We start from the raw sequence: 25839 nt of genomic DNA, 5'->3' as shown, positions 1-25839 counted from the left end.
ATTGAGGGCTCCTTGTCTTTTCAAAATGGAATTAAGTAAATATAAAATGCCTAACTGACTGCTTGTCATTTGTTTTATACATTGCTATCAGAGCAGTTAAAATGCAGTATTGCCTAAAGACAATTAATACTTTCATATTGTCTGGTTACTTCACTAATTGTGAATAATTCCAGCATTCTCAGTGTTGTCACATCAAAAGAACTGTATTAAGGAACTGTTACTTCATTACTCAGCCTCTTTTTCAGGCCTTGCTGAAATGACCAGGTAAACATTTAATATTATCTCCATATTTATTCTTACATTAATTGCTTACAAACTTCTTTATTAAACTTAAATCTGAATAATTTTGTTACCAAACAATTTAGTATTTCAAAAGATGACCTGTCAACTTATAAATCTGATAGCCAAATTTAGGGCTTGATTTACTAAGCGCTAAATAGCTTATATTATTTTTGGTGGTTTTCACCAAGTACTGTACTTGCTTTCTAATGGAAAGTTTTATTTAATTCAAAACAGCTGCCATCTCCTGTTAGTATCAGTGAGGCTGAGCTCAGTCTAATCTCAGCTAGTAGCAATCATTTTCCTTCACTTGCATTGGCAAAAGGGAGTCTGCTCCCAGGAGAGTTGTGTCTAACTGGGCTCAAAAGCAGCTACTACCAGGTGAAGACAAGAGAGGAGAGAGTGAGACAATGCAATGAACATCTCAAGAGACAGAAAGAAGGAAGAAAGAGGAATCTATTAGGGAGTAATATGGGAAGCAATAATTTAAAAAATGCAAAAGCAGCAAGAGGCAACCTGAGCTTTGTAGTGGAAATTGCCAATGCAAAGCAGGAAGCATAAAGAATAAAAAGTGTAAGGAAAAGGAAGAGAAAAAAGGGGGGGAAAGTGAATTGAAGGAGAATATTGTTGGGGAGAATAAAGAAAGCATTTGAGTAGAGCAGCTGCATATCCGGTGTTGTTAGGGGGAAGAGATGAGGATGGAATGACAACTCCTGTTCTGTCAGGCAATGAGGGTTCTCTCAAAGTGTAGAAACAGTTGCTTATGTATTCTTATATCACACTTCGATTCTGCGATGAGCAGACAAATTGAGAATGCATACCCCAGCTGTGCAACAAACCCTGGAACAATACGGAGGCATAAATCAGCTTTTAGATTTCAGGATTTTTAAGCTATTTATGGGATGTTTTGAGGTCTGATTTTTTTTACGCTTGATATTTGCAAAAAATATGATGTACAAGCCTGCCAAGTGTTTACCATTTGACCTGATATTCAAGTTTTGTCCAGTCTTGTCAGTCAGTGGTAGAGCAAAGGAGCCCTCTTTCTCACAGATTATTCTTCAGCCTCATATAGTAGTCAAGTAATCCTGGGTTCTGGTTACATTTCTTCAGGTAAGTATTGTTCACCACCATTATTACTGATCATGACCTCATAGCTTTATCCTAAATGGCAGACAACTAATACATTCTCCCCACCTCCCAAACAGAAATACAGAAATTACACAAATCATATAACCCTAGGAATAAAACCAGCTTCCCTGGTTTATGTCCAGTTTGTAACGTTTGAGGATAAATATATAAAACCTAAGTATTTGGCTAATTTGTCTGATCAGTGCTCTGGGTCAACAGCCAATGCACTTATTCCAGACCAAGATTAGAAACCAGGAACTCTGATAGCTAATATCCCTCCTCTCCTACTTCACAAACATCTGTATGACTAATTGGCAAAGTGTGTATTGGGTTCTCTTCCAGGAAATCATCCATGTATGGTGTATCCAGGCCACTGTGGGCCCAAGACTTCTCAGCAGTGCAAGCAAAATTGAATTTCACTGTCCCCAGAATAAGCACCAAATAAATTTTCTAGCATGTCAGTTCGATGTCTTCTTCCTTCCTCCTTCTATACATACTTCCAATAAAATACACTTAGATCAATGAAACTACTTCAGCATTCCCATTTATGATACTTAGTAATTAAAAAAAAAAAAAACCAAACAACGCCTCCCACACCCACTTCTATACATATAGCACAGCTTAAAAGTCCAAATCAGGGTGTGAAAGGATAAATAGAAAATAAGATCTGGGAAAGGTAAGGTCAGACACAAAATAATGTTAGAAGCTTAAAATAACGTACATAAACCCAGGTCTAATGCATTCTTAGTTGAGGGACTCCAACTGTGCAACCAACTTCTACATTTGTATTATTCTGGAATCTGACAACGTTGCAATACTTCACTTTTTTACACCCATTTTTATAATACCTCTCTCTTCCCACAGACTCTCAGAGTGATTTTTCCATAGTGAAGACATCAGGGTCAGAGAATTCAGGATATTCATAAAGATCACCCTCCTATTTTACCTGATCTCTACAGCCATGTATACCCACCCAGCAAATGCTACTGGTCTCAACGGAAAACAGATGCGTGTTGATGCAGTTGCCTGTTTGTGGGATGGGCCTGGTAAATTAACGCCTTGTGCACTAACTACAGTTCAACCAGGTTATAACTTACACAAGGTATCAGGGACTCGTTACATGTAACAAAACTCATTACAAGGCCTAGTTATTAAGAAAAAATACGTACACAAGCCATATAACCTGAAATGGAAAGGCCACAGTCCATATTTACTAACCAAGCTGCCCAAGAATCTGGAATGTCTTAACTGTCTCTGGAAAGTATGACATCACCCTTTGCTCAGGAACGGGACATAACACAGAACCTTTACATACAAGCAAATCAGCTACACTGTGACTGAGAAGAGTGGAAGAGAGACCTTGCGCACCCATGGTGGAGATGGAGGAACGTAACTTTTCTCCAGGCACCATCTGCCTCTTTGTTCTCTAAATGCTTTTCAGATTCTAAAATTCCAGGTTCTTAGACTGTGATGCTGTATATCAACTTCAGAGCATATGACAGATCTCAAAAGCACTTCAAAAGCTTTTTTTCCCCCCTGTCCCCATTAGGAAGCACGCCTACAAACTGAAATAGCGAGTTATGGTTACCACCATACCACCGTCCTGCACCTCACCCCGCTCGCTCCCGGGGGGCTCAGGCCTTCCCCAAGTGCCGAGGGCCACTTTCAGGGGGCTGTTTTACCTCGTCACTGCCAACAGACCCGCAGAAACGGGCTCACTTCCCTCCCACTGCGCCAGCCACCGCCCTCCTCGGCAGCCCCGCCGGGGTGACCAGGCACCTGCAGGGGCCCCTCCGCCCTCGGCCCCCGGGGCTGCTCCGCGGGGCCGCCGCCTGCACCTGCCGGCTCGGCAGGGGGGCGGCGGGGGCGGCTCCCGCCCCGCGGCCTCGGCCGCCACCTCCCTCCCTCGGCGCGCGAGGAGGGGCGGGCGGCGGTTGCGCGGCCTCCCCTCACGCGCGGGGGGAGGGGCCGCGCAGGGCAACGGTCGCGCCGCGAGGAGGCGGGCGGAGGCGCGAGGGCGCTTCCCTCCCCGCCGCCGCAGGAGCGGAGCGGAGCCGGGCCGGGGTGACCTTCCCCTTCCCGCCGCCGCGTCCCCTACCTGCCCCGCGCGCGCGGTGCTGGTAGCGACTACTCAGCGGCGGCAGCGAGGAGAGGCATAGGGAGGGCCGGGGGGCGCGACAGCAGGAGAGGAAACAAGGGGAGAGGGGGCGCGCCCCAGCGGACCTTTAAATCTCCCGGAAGCGCCAGGACTACATTTCCCAGCGTGCTGCGGGCGCCGCGGCTCGTGCCCTGGCGCAGGCGCACAGGGCGAGTGGGGAGGGGCGGGAGGCGTCGCGGCCGCCGCCTGGCTCTTACCTCACAGAGGAGTCACCGCCTCCGCTCGCGGCGGCGGCCCGGCCGAGAGCAGCCCCGTCCCGTCCCGTCCCGTCCCGCCTGGGCGACCGGCCCCCGCCCGCCTCGTCCCCGCCCGCCGAGGGAGGGGCGGCCGCGGCAGGGCGGCTGCGCTGCCCCGTTCTGCCCTGCCCCCTCCGCGCGCGTAGCGCGCCGCTTCCTCGGCGCCGGCCCCGCTTCGTCAGGCTCCGGCCCGCGGCGAGGCCCGCTCCTCCCCGCCGCCGCGGAAGCGCGGCCTGGCGGCAGCCATGTCCGAGGAGACGGGCCTGGCCCTGCCGCAGACCATGGACAGGTACGGGGCGGGCCGGGCACGGCGGGCCGGAGCCCCCAGCTCCCGCGGGGAGCGGGCCGCGGCCGTGCGTTGCGGGGCGCCGCTTCGGGCCGCGGCCGTTGGTGGGCGCCTGAGGCGCGGTGGCGGCGGGGAAGGGCCTGGGCCGGGAGCGCGAGTCTGATTTCACTTCTTGGCTTCTGGGAGCTTTGGGTGATCGGGGCGAAGCAGCGCGACATAGAGCGGGCGGCGCTGACACCTCTCTGGTGGTGGTTCGGGTGGGAAAGGTTTCCTTCGGAGGCGTTTGGGAGCGGGGAGGTGTGTCTGGCCTGAAAGGGGTTTTTTGGAAGGGTGGCGAAGGTCTGCAGAAGGCTGTACAGCTCCTGCGGCAGTAGGAGATGTTGTGGGTATGGACAGCGTTGAGATGCATGTAGGGTAAGGCAGCAAAAGAGGAGGTAAGATTAACTGGCCTTGTGTGTTCTGCTGTTGGTTTTATGATCTTTGAAGAAAGCCTAAAAGTGCCTTTTGGAGTGCAGCTTAAAAAGAGTTGATGGCATGTTATTGCAGAAGGTATGATAGATTGGTATTTCAGAAGGCAGGAACACGACAGGAATCAAACCTCTGTTGATGAGTCTGTCAGGCTTTCATCATAAGGAAGCAAAAACCCCAGTGTTTTTCTTCTTTCTAGGTCACTTTTAAGGAAAGAGGATTTAGTGAAATACGGACTATCATCGGGCAAGTGATGGAGATGTAAATTATGTGAGGCAGGGGCAGAGCTGTATACAGCCTTGCAAATGAGGATGAGGAATTTCAGTGTGCTGTAGATGGAGAATAAAAGTGAGTTGGGGGGGGAAGGAGAGAGAGAAAGTTGCTTGTCTATATTTTAGAAAAACTGAAGTAGCGTGAGGAAAAACTGGGTGATTTAGATTATAATCTAGATTGATGTCTGTCAAGGAGGATAGCGTTCAGGAGACTATAAATGTCTTTGCAAGAAGTAACAGGAAGGAGGTGGATTTCTGGAGATACTATCAGGAAGGTATTCAGTTTGGCATATGTCCTGTGAACGTATGGAGTAAAGGGGATGAAGTGGGAGGAGGATGGTAGCATTGTTTTGTAGAAAGTAAAAAAAGAACATCTTGAAAAAGATTAGGAAGAGTGCTGCAGAATCAACTTCTCTGCAACTAAAATTTTCATCTTCCTTCTGAAGTTTGTACTCTTGATGATGCACATTTTCTAATTTTAAGAGGCCTGGGAAATTGTGATATTCTGAGTGGGCGTCCCACTGCTTATAATCATAAAGGCTGTTTAGGGAAACTTTTTAAGTAGAGGCCAAACCAGTTTACTATTCTTTAATTCTTAAACCTAGTGGATATGTGATTAATATTCTTAATCCTTTCTTTCAGCTCTGCAAAACTGCAGTGCATATACCTGGCCCTTTTCAAAGACATTTTTCCAGTAAACTTGGAATAACAGAGTTGATAATATGCAACAGTTGGAAAGCATGCCTGACTTGCTGGGCAGCAAGGACTGTAGAGGGGAAAAAGTGTTTTAAGTAAGAGTTTTAAGCATGAAGGAAGGTATGAAAAGAAAGACTGGAGCTTTCGTGTAAGAATTCATTAGGCTCAGTTTAAGAGACTTTAGCAGCAGTAGCGTGGGAAGCAGTGAACAGAGTGGTAAGAAGGAGCTGACTATTAAGTATTTGAATTTAATTCGGAATACAGTACAATACCAGTAGAAGGATTTTGGAGTAACTGAGACCTCTAAAAGCAGTCAGTGCAAATGTATTTTTTTTCTGTTACCCTTTGGGTTTATCGGAGAGGGATTACATTGGAAGAAAGTGGTTTTCATTCATTTGGTATTTCTCAAGATCATACATAACTGCTTTCAGCTTGTACTTGGTGATCATTGAGATAAACCTTCAATATTTCCCATTAAGGGACATAACCTATGGATGGATCCTCCAGAGGGCTACTGAGAGGTTTGCAGTGCCTCTTTCTCCATCCTGTTACCTTTATTGCTAATGACAGGTAGATGTTTTTCAGAGTAGGAAAAAAATATGCAAAAGTTTAAAAGTAGCAGTTAGTGGATTATGATTTCACACAAACCACATACTGTTAAATCAAATTTAGATCTCTCAGTGAAGGATGCACAAAACAGCTTTTCAGTGAGTAAGAAGTTTTGGGTTTTTTTTAAACCAAGAATTAAGTCAATAGGGGGAAAAAATAAGATTTTTTTTTCTTTTCTAGTACATAGGTGGTAACATAGAGTGGTGATGTACTTTTGTATCAAGAGCAAGGTGTTGCTGCAGATCTGAATGTATGCAGAGTTTTGTATGCAAGGGTTGGAGCTCTCATAGCAAATTCTTATTTGTGTGGGGGAACATCTGGCTTCTTCTTTTGAGTCTTAGATTGTACATGTGTATGACTTCTATTTTTTTTTTAATAAAGCAATTTGGATTTTTCCAGTGTAAGGAGTATCTTGATAGCGTTTCAAAATTGTTACCTAGGATTCATCATTCTTTCACATTCACTTGTGCTCCCTCTTCCTTTATTTTTACTACACAATTTCAGTCTGGAAATAAGCAACGCATTATTAATAAAAGGATAAATAGCTGTTAAGGTGGGCCTGTCAAAAGAACTAACTGAGTTTCTGTTACTTGAAATATCTAGCTAATAATTTTATACTTATCTGAAAGATTGGCTACAGCATAAATACAAGACGCATGAGAAATAGACATGACCATCAAGTTGCACCACTTCTGGAGTTCTGTCGTCTGCAGTATTTGATTATCATCATCCTTTCTGGCTTCAAAACTGAGATTTCCATCCCTCTGTCACCTTTTCTTCTATCTCACATTTTAAATAATGGGCTAAGGTAATGCCCCTAAAACACTGACCTATTTTGCATGCAGAATTCTTTGGTAAAGGACCATATTCCTGCAATAGTGTGTGCACTTGAAGGCAGTGTTTTTTGGTGTGTGTAAATAGTGAGCTTTTATTATTTTAATCCCTTTATTCATAGGGGTTTAATACATAAATTACAGAATGATAGGAATTTCCATTAAAACTTGAAATTATTTGGCAGGGGTTTTTATGTATATTGTTAATCAATATAAAAATGACTTTGTCACCTATTTGTCAAATGCAATTTGACTTTCCTGTTTTCGTAGTCATATTCTTAAGCAGAAATAATGCTTACATTCAGATTTATTTTTTTTAATGGCTATAGCTACATCTTATCAGATTGCTATTTTATAGTTCTCTGTAATAGCCTGCATGTTATTGACAGGGCATCAGTTGGCTATGATCCTGTACCACTAAGCCTTCTTACAGAACACCTGAGTTGGGAATTGCCAAAGCTGCTGTTAGCTTTTGTTTCCTCATATTTGTTTTGATAACCATTAATCTTTATGATGCTGTGCAGGCTTTTTTGTGTTTTGGTAGAGCTGTTGCTTTTTGAAGTGACAACATTTGAAAAGTTCATGTTTAATAATATTCTTAAATGAAGACAGTGGCAAGACCATTCTGTCAGCCTGCAGTTTGCATTTTAGCTGTGAGTGCTACATATCGATATAAAACCTAGACAATGTAAATAATTGATTAATACAGTAATGTCTTGGAAGCTGTCAGTGTTTTGTTTTCTTTTTAAGATCATTACATTTATGGTAAATGTGTCATCTGATTGTCCCTGATTTATTTTCTGTGATGAAAATGGTCAATTTGATGTCTTCCAAAAATGAATACTTAACCACACACCAGCTTTTCCCTAGCTGTCATTGACTATTTCTGCCTTAATTTGATGTAAGCAGCAATGCTAAAATGTACTCGTGTTTAAGCTTTAGTCTCTTGACTTCAGTGGGATTATTTGTGGATTACCTTTGCAATTTGGTTATATTAGGAGTGTGGAATGCTGTTTTGTTTTTTCGAGCGTGTTGTGTGGTAGTGATACGTAGTACTTCTTATGCTATATAAGGTAAAGACAAACAATCCCCCTGCCCTCCCCCCCTCCAAAATCTTAGCTGAACAGAACACAATCATTTTTGCCTTCCATTATTTATGTTAGTCAAAATGTAATAATCTGTTGAAGGTTTTTATAGGTGCATGCTGCAAGAATCAGTATAATAGTAATTTTAGCATGGCTTAATTTTCAAATTAGCATGCTTCCTTCTCTGAATGGATAGTAGATAGTTCAACCATGGTTGATATGCAGTCATCCTTGACAGAAAGTAGAGCACATCATATGGCTCTTTTGTCCTCTCTCCTTGCCATTCCTTTTTTAAAGGAGACAATGCAGCTGAAATTGCAGGTAGACTTCACAAACAATTAAAATAAGTTCAGCACTGCAGTTTAAGAAATTACTTATGCTTTCAAGAGGAGAATACTGTTGCAGCTAAGCTTCCTCTTTGCCACAGTGCTGATTTGTCAGAAAGATGCTAGCAATGAGATTCAAAAGATGAAAAAAAAACAAATTCATGGATTCTCTCAGTTTTCAGAACTGTGGTCTGATTCTATGGTTATTATTATTATTACTACTACATATGCAGTGGTTTTATACATCGCTTTCAGTTGCTCACTTTATTCCAGTTAGCATCTGTGTTGTTGTTTGTGTTGGTATGAATCTTTTCCTTTACCTTTCTGAAGTGTGGGCACTGATTTGGGTTTATTTGCACTTTTAACTGTTTGATACTTCAGGACCAAAGTCATGGGTTAGGATTAAGACTTTAATGCTGCAACCCTAGCAATGTAATTAGTGCAGTGTGGCCCTTGATTCTAGGTTTAAAACCTTTGTTCAGAACTCCCTAAACTTCTACTGGATTTTGTACACTGTGAGTAGTTTTCACTGACTGATGTTGACACATGAATAAACCTTTGTAGAAACAGAGCTCAACCAGATAAGATATGCAGAATAAACCACGGAAAACACTTTAAAGGACAGGATTTGTGCAGTTTTACTTTTTTCAAACTGCTAGTTTGAAAACCATCTCTGCAGTTCTTCAGTCTGTTTATTCTACTTCTGCTGATCAGGTATGCCTCCTTTCATTGCCCTGCCCCAAGGAATTGATTGATTTCTTTCCACACAGTACAAACAGTTTAACAGAGGTTAAGATTATTGTTGGAAGAGGGCTTTCTCTGGCTTCCAGTTGAAATCTGTGAGCTATTAGAAGTATCTGACTTTCTGTTGTTCCTCTAGAGTAGGATCTACACGCTTAGAAAGAAGTGTCCACATCCACAGAGGATGAGCTGTGCTGGATCCATTTCTGCTAGAAAGGAAATGGGCTTCCACTGCGACTGGTAGGAAACTGAAGCTGATACAGGGAGGAAGCAAGCAAGATTATCCCTGTCTTGGACAAAGTTTCTTTTGGGGCAGGCAAACTATTGCTACCCTTTATTCTTGCTATTCTCCATTCTTGCTGCTGTTTTAACTTCTCTACCAGTTGGTTTGTATCTTGCTTAGAGAAGTCTCATATAAACAATACATTGTGACATTGATTACTTAATAAAAAAAAGTTATATTTGAAGAAAATACCTATATACATCTTAAAAAGCAGGGACACAACTGGTTAAAAGAGCTTTCTATTAATATCCATACATTACATAGGCCAGCCTTGAAGTGAGACTGGGATTTTTATTTATTTATTTATTTTGTAAAACTGATACAAACCCTTTTATAGTTGTCTTTTCAAGCTTTTATCTGCAATATATCATAGAATGGATTTGAAAAATGAAAATTCAAAACAGCAGTGATTTTTTTTTTTTTAATAGGTTGACGCTTTCATTATTGCTTCATCCCAGGTACTTCCCTTGTTGTTCAAATTCTCTTTACATGAACAGTTCTGCATAGATTGCGTTCTTCATGTGGCTTATTGGTAAAGATGATTAATCAAGACCGATAGCAGAGCTGTAGAATGCCTGTTGCCCATCTGTTATTTAAAATTATCAGCATGATATTTCTAAGATATCTTAACCTTTTGACTGTCATTTTATATGCATTATATTTCCATCTTTGACCTCAGCTTTAATATGCTTAGGAACAAACTTACATGCTTTAAATTTAATTGCTGCTTAACTGTTAACTTCCAACTGCAGACAGTAGACAATTGGCCTTCCTGTGTAAGTGTGGGGAAACTCCTGAGAGTCTATCTTTTGTAATAAAAATCGTAGTCTTTTACATATGTTACCAAAGCATTCAACTATTATTCAAGTACTGTATCTGCTTCGTGTTAAAAAAAAAAAAAAAAAAAAAAAGCTCTACTGTTTATTGAAATTTTCTTTATAAAAGTGCTCAGACCTCCATACTAGTGCTTAAGTGTGATTGTTTCCTTGTTTCCTTTGGCATGGTATCTTACAGTGCTTGCCAAAGGTCAAACTTTTGACAGTTAATGTAAATGTCTGCAATAATCTGAAAATTACATATAATAATTTACAGGAAAAGATCAGTTAAAAGGTTTGAGTATTAATTTTGGAAGAGAAGAGGGTGAATTTATTTTTTTCTTCTATATAAATAAGAATAAAGTAGTGAATATGCCAGCTTAGGACTTGTTTGCTTGGTGCTTCTGACATCTTAACCTGCTTGAAATCTTACTCTACTGCAGAGTGGATGGGGAGTTCTCTTTGTATGCAAGTGATACAACTTTTCCAGCAGCAAAACTAGGTGAATACAAATTTATCATAGGATGCAATACTTTGTCTTTATCAAAAGAGTACATGACTTGCTCATTTTTTGCAGTCATTTGTGTTTTCCCACAAACTGCAAATCCATCTTCAGTGCAGAAGAACGAGAGACTCAGTCCAGAGTGGTTAAGTTATTTTAAGTAAACTACTTCTGGTTTATGTTTCTATATGAAGCTGTAATTAAGGATACACAAGATGGTCTGGGGCTAGAGCATGTGACTTCCTAGAAGAGGTTGAAGGGAACTGGGCTTGTTTAGCCTGAAGAAGAGATGGTTTTAGGACACCTAATAGCAACCTCTAGTACCTATGAGGAGGTTGTTGAGAAGACAGAGCCTGGCTTTTTATGGAGATTCCTGGCAGGCTGATGAGAAATGATGGTCATAAATTTAATCAGAGAAGGTTTCGACTTTATATAGGGTGTGGGGAGGAGAAGAGGGGATCACTCCGAGGACAGTCAGGCATTGGAGTAGGATGCCCAGAGGGCTGTGGAATCTCTGTCTGTGGAGGTTTTCAGGACCCAGCTGGAGAAAGCTCTGACAATCTGGTCTGAATTCAGTGTTTTCCCTGCCTTGGGCGGGAGGTCTGACTAGAGCATTGCGTGACAGGAGAATGCTGTACTGGGGTGCCAGTACAGTCCATTAATATCTTCCAGCAAATTGGCCCTTTTTTTTTTAGAGTCTGTTCTGGAATCTGTAGCTAAAAATAAGATAATTTCTTCTCTAGTTGTATTGAAATCTTGGCTTTTTCTTTTCTCTCAAAGATCTTGCTCTCTTCTACTATTTTAATGCTAATATGAGCACTTAGTGTTAGTAGCTTACTGTTAGTTCAATGGAAGTGCTTAGGCTCGGGGGTTTTGTACCACTCATTCTGGGGCAAGAGTTATGCACCCTCCTACATTACATTAATATAGGACAAGAAAATTTCCAAGTAAAAATGCCATTCTTAGATGCCAGTTAAAAAAGCTTTGTCCTGAATTTGTATGGAATCTGGGAATCGCTCTTTATTTGTCTAAAATTTTAAATACTAATTATCCAAACTGGCTAAGATTAAAAATGAATATTAAACCGATCTGCTATAACAGTTTCCCTATAATAAGTAAATGCCAATTAATTTAAGGACCAGCCATGGGATCTTGGTATATGCTTATGTTTGTAAGAAACAACTATTCAAGTACACCAAATTTTTGGATAAGGATGGTTGGCATTTCAAAGCTTTTATTTGATTGATTGCTGATGAGCATTATGGACTGTTCAGTGTTTTTAGTTTGTGTATCTGTGCCTGATTCTCCCTTTGGTCATGCATTTATTTTTCAAGATGTATGTATTTACAAGAAAATGCTAATGTAGTGTGAAGGTAGAGAATCAGAGAGTAGATAAAACTATCTGGCTTTTAGTGATTAAGAAACAAACTATTTTAAAAATAATTATTATTTCTTCACCAGCTTTCTAGAAAAAAAGATTAGCCCCTTTGTTTTAAAGCCATAATGCATCTTACGTAGCTTGCTGATCGCTTGCTTTTGTGTTTCTCCTGTTATAAATGGCTTCTCCTGGGATCTGAATACTTTGTTTAGAAGTGGATATTTTATATTGGACTAAAATGTGCCAACATAAGTTAGCCTTCTGTGAAGTATATAATTACAGAGAGCCATGTGCTGAGTGCTTGTGATCGTTCTGCTGGTGAGTCATGCGGAGTCCCCTCTCCTGAGTGCAGGGGAGAGGTGCTTAGTGCTGTGATCAGACATCTTGGAGTTCTGCTCACATTTATACAGGCTGCAGCCTTCCTAATTTTCACTGCCTGCCAAATTTGGGTGGTTGTTTTTGTTGCTCTTTAGCTATTAATGCCCTAACATTATCTTTTCTTGGCATTTAAAAAAACTTTAAAAATTGAAACTTTTTATGGTGTTCATTTTGATGTGTCTCAAATTTTTTGGTTCTTTTAGTTAAGAAAATATCAGGATATAAGATGATTGACTTCTGTAGAGCTTTTTTTGCTTTGTTCTCTCCTATTTTAAATTTTGAAATAAAAATAAAAGTTACAAACTGAGAATCAAATTGAAGAATAGTCTCTATTATATAAACTCTGAATTCAAAGCAATTTGCTTACTTTGGACTCTTCCTGCCAATTCCTGCAGCTTTAGGACTGCACTTCCTATTTTTTTCCTCCTTTTCCTTGGAAGAACATAACAGGCAAATTACTTACTCTGTATGGTCAGTTTAACCATGAAACTCAGTAGGTACATGTACAAAAAAAAAAAAAATTAAACTCTTGTTTCATGATTATCTTACCCAAGTGCTAAGAATGGAATGTAAAGCAGGTAGCCTTGTTTGGTTTCTAAACTGGTTAAGTCAATGTTAATATACTTACTTTTAAATATATCATGCCTAAAGATTAATTTGTGTTTTTACATTACCTTTGTGATACTGAAAAATTGCTGCAGGAATTTAAGTTCACGTAATGCACACTCTGTGAATGGAATTCAGCTTTGCGTTTCTTGGCTTTTCTTTTGCTTGTCATAGGAGCAGTTTAATGTCAAGATGGTTACAGTTTTAGACACCTCAAAATTGCTCAATTCTGTATGTATGCTGCTTCTGAAGTTTGTAACCCCTGTCAGCTACTTTGTAACGTCTACCACAGATATCAGTATTGGTATTTTTCTGATGCAACTCTTCCCCTCCCTTCCCTCCCAAATGCAAACTAGAATATTTTACAGTAGTTTAATGTTTGTTCAGTGGAAACTAATTTTTTTTCTTTTTATTTTTTTAAAGACTAGCAGTTGTATTTAACATTCCAGTTTAAAACAGCAGATGAAAAATATTTTGATACTGATCTCTGAAAACATAAGTATGATTAGTGCTTGATTAAGGAAGCTAATAAGTAAATGCTAACCTTCTGTTATGGAAAAGTAAATCCTCCACAGGAGATATGAAGTACTTTAATGTTTGTTATCCCTTGGCTCAGAATTTGAAGGAATAAAGGTTATAGTTAAATTCCTTTAAGTCAGCCTAACACTTGCTTTGATTTACGGATCATCATCCTGGTTATTAGGGGGGAAAAATGGATATAGTTATTGCGAATCGAATGACACAGCTAATAACAGAACAGATGCAGCAATGAAGCAACTGTGCAGTGATTCTTAACCTTGGTCCATGAGTAGCATTACCAAGGAAGCATATGCTGTAAGCAGCATTGTTTTGATGTCACGGTTAGCCTTAATGCTGATATTATTAAATTCAGTAATGTTGGAAAGTTGTTTTCTGTGAAACATGGTCTGGGGAACCTCTTCTGTGTGTAATTAAGTTCTAGCAGCATCCTAGCATACTTGGAATTTGTTTTTACTAAGAAACAGCCTCCAGTATTTTAGAGCTTCAGATCAGTTTTTCTATAGCGTGCATTGGTATTTTTCACACAAACCTTCATCTACCCTCTGTTCAACCGTCTTCATTTAGAATTATAAGAAGGACAGTCAAAGAAGTAGTTTTCTGTACATTGTTCTTGGGTTTTTTTCTAGCAACTTTTTCTTTGCACTGGTGAAATGTAAGTGTTACTATGTCACGTCTAACTGGAGAGGGTATTGACTGAGCTACTGAAAACAATGACTCGTGATCTTGATTTTTTTCTTCCCAAATAGAGTAGAGTTCAGGTCATGATGACTATGATCAAGGGTGTAGCTGAAGATAGTTTTCCAAGGAGGCTTCAAATGATTGAAGTTTTTGACAGACATGATTACTTATTTTGCTGCACTTCTATTATCTGGCAAGTATATTTGATGTGTTAGAAACCACAGAAATGTTCAAAAAGCAAAGCTTAACACATGGTGAAATATATATAATATATTCCTAGGGAACGATGACTGGTTTAAGAATGTAAGTAATACTGTCTTCCTTTTATTAAATCTGGTAGTATTGCTAGAACTAAGAATTATTGTTTTAACCTCAAGTAATAATCTATTCTCCTTCAAATAATCTTATTTGTGTATAAATCGGGTATTCCAGCCAGTCAGAAATGGGGTGTTCTGCCTTACCAGTAGGTCGTGTTACCAGTGATTGTGAGCTACGCGTAGCCTTCTTACCATCTGGAGTTCTTGCAGTATCTTGAACACACTAGGTGCTTCTCTTTCTTCAGCCAGCATAAATATCTGGATACGAATTCTAGCTGATCTAGCCTCACACTTCTTCCTTTATGCCTTGACGCTCTGCGGCTCTGCACTTAGACATTGAAAGAAGCCAAGACTTAAAGGAATTTCTTCTGTTTTTCATTTTCCTCATCACTGGAGCTTCCAGACATACTTCTCTACAACATTGTGAATATTACAGGCAATTTATTACTGAAACATAATTAAGATGTTTAAGGGAACATCCAAGGAAGTAATTTTAAACACTCTCTAAAATGTAATTTGCTGGCTGTCTTATGTCCTCTGTTGCTTTCTAGATTCATGATTATCAATGTTTTTGTCAAACACTGCTAAGGAAATGGTTTTCCTTATTTAGCATGCTATCTGCATTATTAAAAAAAATTAATTGTTTAAGGAATTGACTTATTGCTATGAGAATTTTTCAGTCTTTGCTATGTATAGATATTATTTTTTCAGCCTTCCTTTTCAAATTATGTTGAAGCCATATTTCAGTTTTGGAAGTAATTCGTGTATGTGGGTGGTGGTTTTTACTGGTATTAGTCACTTAGGTTTCTTCCCGAATCTGACTGTAGGAATCAAGTGTTACTGCCCCCTAGCTGACACTCAGTATCTTAAATTATTAGAGTTGTATTCCAAGCTGCTAATTATCTATTAAAGATGATAATTAGTAAAATATGTAATGTTTTAATAATAAGATGTTTATCATATATGAGCAGTAGTTTTACCTAATTTACCCTTTAAATGTTTTAGAACAGCTTTGGTTTTGTTTTCCCCTTTAAGAAACAAATGTATGTAACAACAAAGTTGTTCTTATATTTAAAGGCCACTAGCAAGGTCCCTGAGCCTCCGTGATTTCTCAGATTTTCCTTTTGGAAAACTGAGAGAGTATGGTAATATTAAAATAAATAAAGTCTTTCAGAAAACTGAATTTTGAGGCCTTTTCAAAAGGCCTGTGCCTGAATAACTGCTTATGACAGTTTATTTTGTTCAGAATGAAAGGTAATGTTTGTGGGTTGGCTGGTGTTTTGGGTTTTTTTTTGTTTGTTTTTTCTCCTCCTTCTCCCCCCCCCGCCCCCCCTCCCCCAAAAGTCTAGCTTGTCTTTGACAAGCTGAGAACTAAAACCCAATGCGAACTTGAAAGTGCTTGAATATATCATATCTCAATCTGTGGGGAATTTCTTATATGAAGAGGGGCAGAAGCAAAGGCTCCTTTTCAGCTCAGCAGCCATCTGGCATTACATTGGTTTTGCTAATTTGTTTTGCTTTGACAGCCCAGGGCTCTGTGGGTGCCTGTGCTGAAACAAAAGTTTGTGTATGATTGAAGTGTTGGGCAATCAGGCAGATAAAGGTCGGGAAAGCTAATAGCTTTCTGGTAAATCACTGTGGTTTTGTTAATGTTTTAATTTCAGATTATTGGTGCTGTTAAACAGGGATGGACTAGTTAGTATACTAGTATTTTACAACAAAATGGAAAAATCCTGAAACTTTTTCTTCTTTTAACTCATAGAAAATAAAAACATGTTTTTTCACTGATATCTCCAACTACTTGTTCTAATTAGTTCATATATTTCTATGTAACCTTAACTGGAGATTGAACAGCTTTCCCAAGTCAGCGTATGTCAGTGGAGCATGAATCACAATGACAGTTTAGAAGGGCAGACAGGGGATGTGGGTGTGCTTAGAAGAATCATCTTGAGAATAATTATTCCAGCATAAGAAGCATTATAAGTCATCAGTGTTAATGATGTCATCTGTTGCAAGAGAAAATAGAACCCTAAATTCAAGTCTTGGCAAACTATGTATTGTTATCTTTCACTTCTTGGAATATTTAATTTATCTTAAAGTACTGCATTAAATTTGTAAAGAGTATTATGGTTATTTGGGAGCAGATGAAACGACTAGTGTGTAGTACTCATTCTCCACTGTTGAAGAAGGTAAATTAGGTTTTCTTTCTTCAGTGGCTACTAAAGAAGAATACTGTAGCCACACTAAAACACCTGAGAGTACTTATTTGAAAGAACAAAATAGTTATCAGCATTTGGCCAGGACATTGTTTTAGTATCTTTCTGGTTAGCACTGTGACATCTTTAATGACCAGAATCTTTACAGGCTTTTTAAAAAGGGAAAAGACAAAATTTGACCCAAATATCTCTATCACATTATGTCTAAACAGATTATGTATACCAAAACAGTCAGCTAATGAAAGCTGTAATTTAAACTATATATAAAATCTACTTGGATTGGATTTTTATTTGAAATACTGTGTTCTGTATACTGTATATGTGCATATATACATAGATACATATGTTGAACATAGCACTGCAGCCCATAAAGCTTTGTGATGGCACGATTCAGCATAATAGATAGTGGCTGGCAGTCAAACGTTTAATTTTATCCACAAGCTAGAAAGTTGCCAGCAGGATTCTGTGAACTGCCCTTTACTCATGTCTGCCTTTATATAGTGCAGTCAGCTCAAGTTCAAAATATTTCTCCTTAATTGGAACTATAGTTGAGTGTATATATCAGCAAATTTTAGTTCAACTTTCAGTCATCACTGTATCTTTCTGGTACAGTTTCTATTATTCCATGTTTTGTTTTTATGCATTTGATGACTGTCTGCTTACTGCCTTTTAGTCATTCATGGGCTTTTATCAACAGCTTTTATAAAAAATCTAGTTTAAAGAACGCCATCCTGTGGTCGGAGGAAGTTGGAGCCCTTATATAGATACTTTGTGTGGCCATATGTTCACCCCAACATTAGTCTGATATTCTCTATTTAACTTTTTCCTGATGCTTTTGATGAGAGCACTACTTGTATAGTCAAGTCTATTTACTGTTGTTTCTAGATTCTTATCAACTTCTTATTTACTTGTAATTACATCATTGGTGACCAGGCAGAGCAGAATTGGGTATTGGGTCAGATGAGCTTCAGAAACTTCCTTTTTAAGACTTTGTTTCAAGGAGACAGCACACTTTCCAGTTTAATGATCCAGGCTAGCATATGGCTGCCATATCAAGCTGCCTTAAAAAGGATCCCCAGAAAACATGATGAAGCATCCTCTGAGACTGCCAGCTTTACGCTGATGTCCCACTGGAATCTGCTCCTGGGGGGGGAGGGGGGTGGATTTCCCACCCTTAGAACAGTGTAAGGATTTTTTTTTTTTTTTTTTTTTTTAGTTTGATACGCAGAACTTGTGTTGAAGATAAAATATTTTATGCTGTGAGTGATGGCCAGGAGAAATATTGGAGAAATAGTGGTGCTCCCTTTATAATCCTGCTGCTGCCTTTGTCTGTTAACCAGCTTTTACGATTGTGCTGCATAGGCTCTGTATGCATTCTGTTATTGAAGTTGCTTTAGATTTTTGTAGCTGAGTCCTTCTCTTCCAGCACTTTAATCTCTGTGAGGGATGACACGAGCTAGTATTCCCCCACTTCATAGACTTTATCAGGAACATGCAGGCTACACTTGCAGTCTGTTGTGACCAGAAACTGGTCCTCCAGCATAAGAATCTTTCTCCTGCAAAATCGTTCAAACTCTGGAAATGGAAGTACTTAGCGATAGCATTTGCAATGCAACATTTCCCTTCTTTTTGAGGGGAAAGTTTGCTATTTTCCCATATATAAAATCCTAACCAGCTCCAAAGCAGCCAACCTGTATTGTCTTCTGCTAGATAACTTTCCTGATCTTCTGACACCCCAGTCTTTCCACTTGCACCTGATTTTATAGTGTTTAGAGTATAGTTGGCAGATTTAGTGGAAATTTATCACTATTTTTCATCAATGATATTTTATCTGTTAGCGCAGACTATGCATAAAATACTTAATCACAGAAGCTCATGAAGACTTTCCCTCTTCCAAACAGCAGATTTGTGGGTCATCCTTTGGAACAGTACCTTTTTATGGCCAGGTATTGAAATTGTTTTCAGTTCATTTCTTCCAAGATGTGCTTTCATGCTTCACTGTGTTGGCTTGCCATGCTATCATCGATACCAGTTGTACTTTCGTTTTTTCACTTCTTTCCTTCTTTTCAGATATGAAATTCAATTGCAATAAGACAGCAAGTCAGTTACTACTTAGCAAAATAAGGATGCTTTACTCCAATATCAGCAAATTCTTGCTGTTTTGAGGGAAAGCAGTGTGTATTATGTGAGTGAAATGCAGAAAAGTTTGCTTAAAAAGATGTTTCTTGTATCTTGCAAAGAATCTGTAATTGGAGCAAAAATGCTTCCTGGCTCATAGTTCTAGAGGACTTTGTGCATGTTCAGATTTGCAGTTTTCATGGTTATGAAGTGTTAGGTACTGCAAAAAGTAGTTTTCTTCTCAGAGGAGAAGTTCTCTATTTTTACTTGCAGTACATACATGTGTGCCACTGAGCACTGGAAAAAAGTACAAGACCTTTTGCCTCATCTCTTGCAGCACTATAAAATAGCAGTGCTGTCCCAGTCCCATAAGTCATCTTCCTTTAAGTGCAAGGATATCCACTGTGCTTATAGGGTATTAAAGATTTCTGAAAACTCTGTTCTCTAGTAATATATAACTAACATATTGCTTTTAAATTGTGTTTTTGTATTGCTTACACAGTCATTCGTGCCTGCTTGAAAACCAAGCTGTGTCATGACTAATTCAGCTCCCACAGACTGAAGCAGATTTGGTTTAAATAGCATGAATTAGATCCCATTCCATCTCTCATCTGAGACTGCTTTGGGGGGGGAAAAAGTAACCTTGAGAAACTGTTTAAATGAATAAAAAGGAAAGCAGCCTGCCTCTAGATATGTCTGTTGGTACTGGAGTATCTTGCTGGTGTTTAGGAGCTATAGCTCCAAGCAGGCATGAGAGTGTGTGGCTTCTTTAGTGATGAAGAACTCGTAATTTGGAGAAATCTGTTTTTAGGCAGGCCTTGGCTTGATAGTGGGACAAGCTGTTTTGATTAGTCATATAACATTTGGAGTGTAGGATCTTTAGTATTAATACAACTTCTTCTCCTTGCACTTTGCTCTTAACACACACAATGTCCTGAAAAGAGTTTATCTTTGGTAGAGAATGAAACAGATGCAATAAATGAGTTATTCTCAGAGTGAGAATAGAATTTTTGAGACTGGAGAGCTTTAGATGCTAGGGAGCTGAATTTAAAAGGCAGTTATAAAAAGTTCAAGGCTGAAGTAATAATGATATTTCCCTTTTTTTCTTTTTGCCAAGAAAATGTGGAAAAATACATTAGTGTTATTGATTTGGCTCTGTAGAAAGTCATCAAGGAAAAAGGTTTGAGTTTCTATCAGAAACAATGCTTCGTTCTACCTTGTCAGCCTTTTCTATTTCAGGTTATCTGAGTAGCAACCTGATTCAGTAGTAGAATCAAGGTCATATTTTATTCAGTACAAGAAAATGGAAAATCTGGCAAGAGCCAAGATACTTGTTTTGAAATGGTTTTATTTAGCTCTTTCTGCTACAGCTGCTGTCAATAGAAAGAGATAAAGCTGATGACAGAATACAAGGAATTAGCTGTTCATTATTCATGAGGTGCTAAAGGTATAAGTCCGTAAAGGATTTTGTTATTCTTTTCATGGGTCTTTCTGGTTTTCAGATATAGTTGCCTGGCAAGAAATTGGATGAATCAATTAAAGAAAAGATTCATATTTTCTTGACTTTTTAACATTAACAAAAAATTTGAACAAAATTTAGTCTGCACAGTATTCATGGACTAATTCACTAGTTAAAATCGTGATGTAGCAGGATTACGTTCATGCTTAAATCTCTCACTATTTGAATAGACTCTAGACTTCTGTGGCTGGGTGGCATCTGGCCTTAGTGCAGCCCACAGACCTAACTAGCTCTGTTGTGAAGCCTTTAGTTTAATAAATAAATCTAAGTTACAAATTTAGAGACGTTGCAGATCTAAATAGGATGTGATGTGAATGAGTGAAAGTTTGCATTTGAAGGTAGCCAAGAACAGAACTGTGAATAACAAAAGATTATCAGTAGCATTGTATTGTATTGTTTGTTCTTACAGTAAATGTTTTTTTTTTCTCAATGTAAACAGAAAATTAACAAACTTTTTTAGAGCTTCAGTTCCTCAAGAAGTCCTTAATCTAGTGCAATGAACGAAAATGTCTGCCATGCTTTGTGATAATTTTACCTTTTAGTGGTGGTCTTGGCATTTTCATCTAGATTTTAACTAACTTGTGGCTAAGCTGTCTTTTCTCCTTCTGTTTAGGAGGGTTGATGTGTCCTTTCATTTAGGACTGCAATACGTGCATCCAGGCAGCATGAAGGTAGAAAGATGTATGATATGACAGGAGTGCAGTAACACTAGAATTCTGATTTAAAAAAAAAAAGGGACAGAAAGAGCCAAAGTCAGGCTTCACTTACACATTTGTATTAAGATGAATGGAACAAATTGCAGTTTTGATTCAAGATGTCAGGCTTCAAACTGAACAGTCATCCTGAATGCAGACTGATGTAGTTCCTGTTTCAGAGCACAAATGCTAGAAAATTTAAGTTTGCATCTACTGTCATGTACTCTGTACTTACAGCTGGACACGTGGACATGACATTTGCTATGTCTGTTTCATCTGTTGTACTGTTCAGTTCCTCTTCCTTGAGTTTTCTCTGGAATCTGCATCTCAAATTGTTCTCGGTTTCCCAGGTATGCCAGTCGTAAGTCACTGCAGGCTACATTCTGCTTCTTTACACAACTGCAACTTAATTTCAGTAGATTTCCACAACTCTAAATCATAAAATTGAGTCAGTTCTTTGAAAAAATCTCTTGCAAATATTTTGTAGGCACAGTTATTCCTATAAACAAGACATTGTTAATCTTTTTTTCTGTAGAAACAATGTTTTAGTTAACAAATAGAATACTACCTAAAATACTGAGGTCTTAAAAGGAAACTGTCAGTCAACCGTATTTTTTTCATTACTCAAATTTTGTCAGGCTCAAACCTGAAACTTCCAGTTGTGGATTCTTCGTGTGTTCCCCCCCCCCCGGACCAGTTTTAGTTAAAAAAAAAAAACAACAAATCAAAACAAAGCCCCCAGCTGTTTACAAGTGAAATGCTAGGGGGGGACGTAAGAGCTTTTAAAGGAATTACTGTAACTATTGCTTTGGAGGTGACTCTGGTCCGAGATTGGTCTTTTGCTGTGCACATAATTCCCTTCTAAGCTTTACCTAGTTGCAGTTCTTTTTTAGAGGGGGTAGAGAGGGAGAGGAAAGAGCTCTAGTACATATACGCTCAAGCATAAACTTGTCAGGTAAGTTTTGTGACACTGTCTTCAGTGAGTATGCTCCTATTTAGTTACAGCTCTGATCTCTCGCAAGAGGTAGTATGTGACAAACTGGCAGCTTGGGCTTGAAGAGGGCTTCTAAGCTGTAATTTCTCCTCCCAGGTGCTGTCAAAGGTTAGAAGTGGGATGCAGAAGTGCAGACAAACAAAAGATATGGAGGAAGAGGGAATAAGAGTGAGGAGGAGTTGAGAAGCTGAAACAAGGATAAAATTTGATTGTAGGGGAGGACTTAAGGCATAGGAGGAAGGTTAATAACTGACAACAAATGCTAGGGGAGGGAGAGGATAGCATCATTAACCACCGTAACACATTTCCACATGGAAACTACAATCGTGATCACTATTCTTGAATGTTAACATTCTTTTGTTTAGTAGTAAAAAGCTGAGAAATGCTCTGGCACTATCTGAATTACCATCTGCTAGTGGTTACACATAAGAAGCCTTTTACTATTTCATGTTAATCACATTGCTCAAGTTGTGAGAACAAAACTTCAGTATTAAAATAGTTCTGCAAAACTTCATTTACTAGATGATCTCTAATTAGAGCGTATCTTGATAGTTAGATTGTAGGTATGCTGTTGGAATATGCTTTTCTAAAGATTTAACTATGAAATTGTTCATATAAAATAAACAAATATATTGAAGTAGATTAGATTTGCAAGAAGATCACTGTTCATTAGATTCTAGTTTAATCTCTGAACTTCACAACCTTCACAATTCAGTATGGAATTTATGGAAGTTATGAAAGTTTATGGAATTTATGGAAGTTATTTCACTGTAAAATTAAATTTCTTGGGCCAGCATGTTTGGTATTTTGCTAGTTTCGATCCATGTTTCACTTTCTTTTGTAAGCTATAAAGTCTGCAACGATCTAGCCTGCTCATCAGAGCAGATATCTGGAAATTCTTAGCGTTTGCTTCCTTCAGGCCAGGTCACATAGCCTCTCATGCTTGTATTTTCCCCTTTTCTAAAGGATTATTGGGTAATAAATTATACAAAATTCAAACACTTTAATTCTATATCCAGATAATACTTCAGAGGACAGAACTTTCCTTCTGTAGTGTAGAATAGTAATATTCTTGAAGTACTTTGTAATTTAATTTTATTTATTTTAATATCAATTTCTCTAAATGAAATACTTTGAATGGAGAGAGAATGAATTAAATATCAGTATTAACAGTCTGGTATCAGTGTGTTTTGCTGTATCATTTGTATTAACTTTTGTTGTGTGAGTGTTTGGGAAACAAACTCCAATCCCCTACTGGATTGAATTTTTTTTCTTTTAAATTAAAAAAAATTTAGCAAAATATCTAGTGTAGAAGGAGATACTCATAATACATTTAAAACTGTATGAATTCTTCATATGTTGAGTTATTCAGAGACTGAATACTATAACCTCAGTGTTGTTAAACTCATAAAGTTAAATTAGTAATTCAAAATATATTAAAAGCTGTTATTTACCTGTGTGTAAGATTATATTAACACCAAAACAAGATTATAGTACAAAGTCTTTTTATTTGTGGTGGTTAAGAATGAATCAACAAGCATAATCCCATCTAGGTGCAGTTTTTCTAAATACGTCTTCAGCTGTGAAAGTTTATTTTAAATGCTTAGAAGTAGCAACAAATATATATGACTTTTTTTTTTTTCTTCCTGTAATTACAGAAGCTGCTGGGTTTGTTTTGCTACTGATGAGGATGATCGGACAGCAGAGTGGGTGAGACCTTGCAGGTGCAGGGGCTCTACGAAATGGGTTCATCAGACTTGTCTACAGCGCTGGGTGGATGAAAAGCAAAGAGGAAACAGTACTGCTAGAGTTGCTTGTCCTCAGTGCAATGCAGAATATTTAATAGTATTTCCAAAGCTAGGTAAGAAATGTACCACTTAAATTTTAAACAAAATATAATGGGTTATTTCTTCATATGGTTCCTACCTGTTTTCTTTGCTTTTTTTGTGTCAGGTCTGTTAAAAATTTCTCCATTCTGTTTTTCAAACAGAAAGAAATAATTTGTGTTCTGCGCACATCTTCTGTGTTGCCTTAGTTAATTATATCCTAAAAATTGTTCCACTCTTAGGTGTATTGATAAGTCTTAAGTGACTGACCTATATTTAAATTTATGGTTAACGTGATTCTTTTTTCCTTGTTGAGCAGAGGGGAACTTTCAGCAATTGATACATTGGCACATTAAAACATCCCAGAATTTTTCTGAGCCTGCAGAGAAACTGTTATCAAAGGAAATTCAGAGGAAGGAACCTTGCTGAGCAAGGTGTTGCACTACCTAAAACCATATTTTTATTTTGCTTAGGAAGTATTCAAGAGTGAATATTGTTCTATATTCAAGAGGTAAGAATATTTGTATTTGGTTGTTAGGCAGTGCTCTAGCTCTGTTTGTCAAGGTGAAAGAAAAGTTGGAGATATTCTTCCAGATCTACTTCCATGAGAAGCCAAGGAGAATGCTGCACAGTACATTGCAAATATTTAAAATAGGACTGGTTGCCATTTTTCCAGTGGGGCCCCAATTCATCCATATTTTCTACAGAGTGTATTGATTAGGTCAAGAAAATAAAATGTTGCTGTGAGTAAATTATACAGTAGTTTGATTCTCCCTTCTTGCATATAAGATGAAATAGCTGCCAGTCTAACTCCTAGATGATCTTAACCATACATTAAGCAGAAAATATAGTAAAGACGAATGGGTCAGTTCCCATCCGATACTGATGTTGTTCCTGACTCATCTTTGCATCAGTTCTATATTTTGCTCATGCTGTGAAATTCTTTCCGTAACCACAACAGCTGGAAACTTAAATTTTGATTAAAACTAAAATAGCACTTAAAGTGCTGTATAGTAAGTGAGTACATTTTAGGGAATTTCAAAGACTTTTTGCAGCATGTCATTTGCTGTAATATAACAATTGAAAATATCTTGCACTGTCAGTTCTTTGGGGCAGGCCCTCTTTGTTACTATAAGGCCTGACACAGTTATGGTGAGAGGAAATTTTATATGGCTGGTGATACATATTAACAGGATGAAACACTGAGTAATGGTAAAGAAAATATGGAACAGTAAATTGGTGATACTCAAGAAAATATAAAACAGCATGTTAGCTTACTACCAAGATACTTCTATAGCAATCCACAAGTCAGTTTTGCTATAAGGATAAGCTAGAGAAGAATCTTAATTTCAGATATAAAGAAGACATCAAGTGATAACCTTTAGTTTACCTTTGGATAAAATTTGGTTTGATATCTGGACACATCACAAAATTTGAAGCTGTTTAAAATTCTTACTTTTGTCTTAGGTGAAGTTACATATTTTATTTTGGCAAAGGGCAAAAGGGGAACCAAAACTGTAGTTTGGAGAAGATACATGCACATAGACAACAACAGGCATTTTTCATTTGTGCTTGCAATTTGTCTTATTTTATTTCAAAGCTAAAACTCCCAAATGCTAATATTCCTAGCTTCTGAGAAAGCCTGGAATTCTTGCACAGGACTCTTCAGCTCTTGTGTGCAGGCATCTCAGAATCTTCTGATGTATTTTCCCTCATAACACCTTTTGTCTCCATTTTACAGATGAGGGGCATAAAAATTATCTAACTTGCACAAGTGTACACAAGACACCTGTACAGAGCAAGGAAATGAATTCAGGTCTGTCAAACCTCAATCATGAGCTCAAGTCTCTTAAGGAA

At 38.5% G+C, this 25839-nt stretch overlaps 1 protein-coding gene across 2 annotated transcripts in view; it reads left to right on the top strand.

Annotated features, from left to right (window-relative positions):
• The first annotated feature begins 3843 nt into the window (after positions 1-3843).
• MARCHF5 (membrane associated ring-CH-type finger 5) overlaps positions 3844-25839 on the top strand; it is a 34092-nt gene continuing 12096 nt past the window's right edge. Inside the window, exons 1-2 of one of the 2 annotated variants that reach the window (XM_067300080.1) lie at positions 3844-4090; positions 23815-24017. In XM_067300080.1, the coding sequence (XP_067156181.1) occupies positions 4047-4090; positions 23815-24017 (247 nt within the window). In that variant the 5' untranslated portion in view covers positions 3844-4046. The remainder of the gene's footprint in view (positions 4091-23814; positions 24018-25839) is intronic. The other variant, XM_067300079.1, reaches the window with a different exon arrangement.

This window comes from Apteryx mantelli, chromosome 7, assembly GCF_036417845.1.
Source record: "Apteryx mantelli isolate bAptMan1 chromosome 7, bAptMan1.hap1, whole genome shotgun sequence".
NCBI classification, from domain to species: Eukaryota; Metazoa; Chordata; class Aves; order Apterygiformes; family Apterygidae; genus Apteryx; species Apteryx mantelli.
The sequence above is the reverse complement of the archived record's forward strand: the minus strand, read 5'-3'. Positions and strand labels throughout refer to the sequence as shown.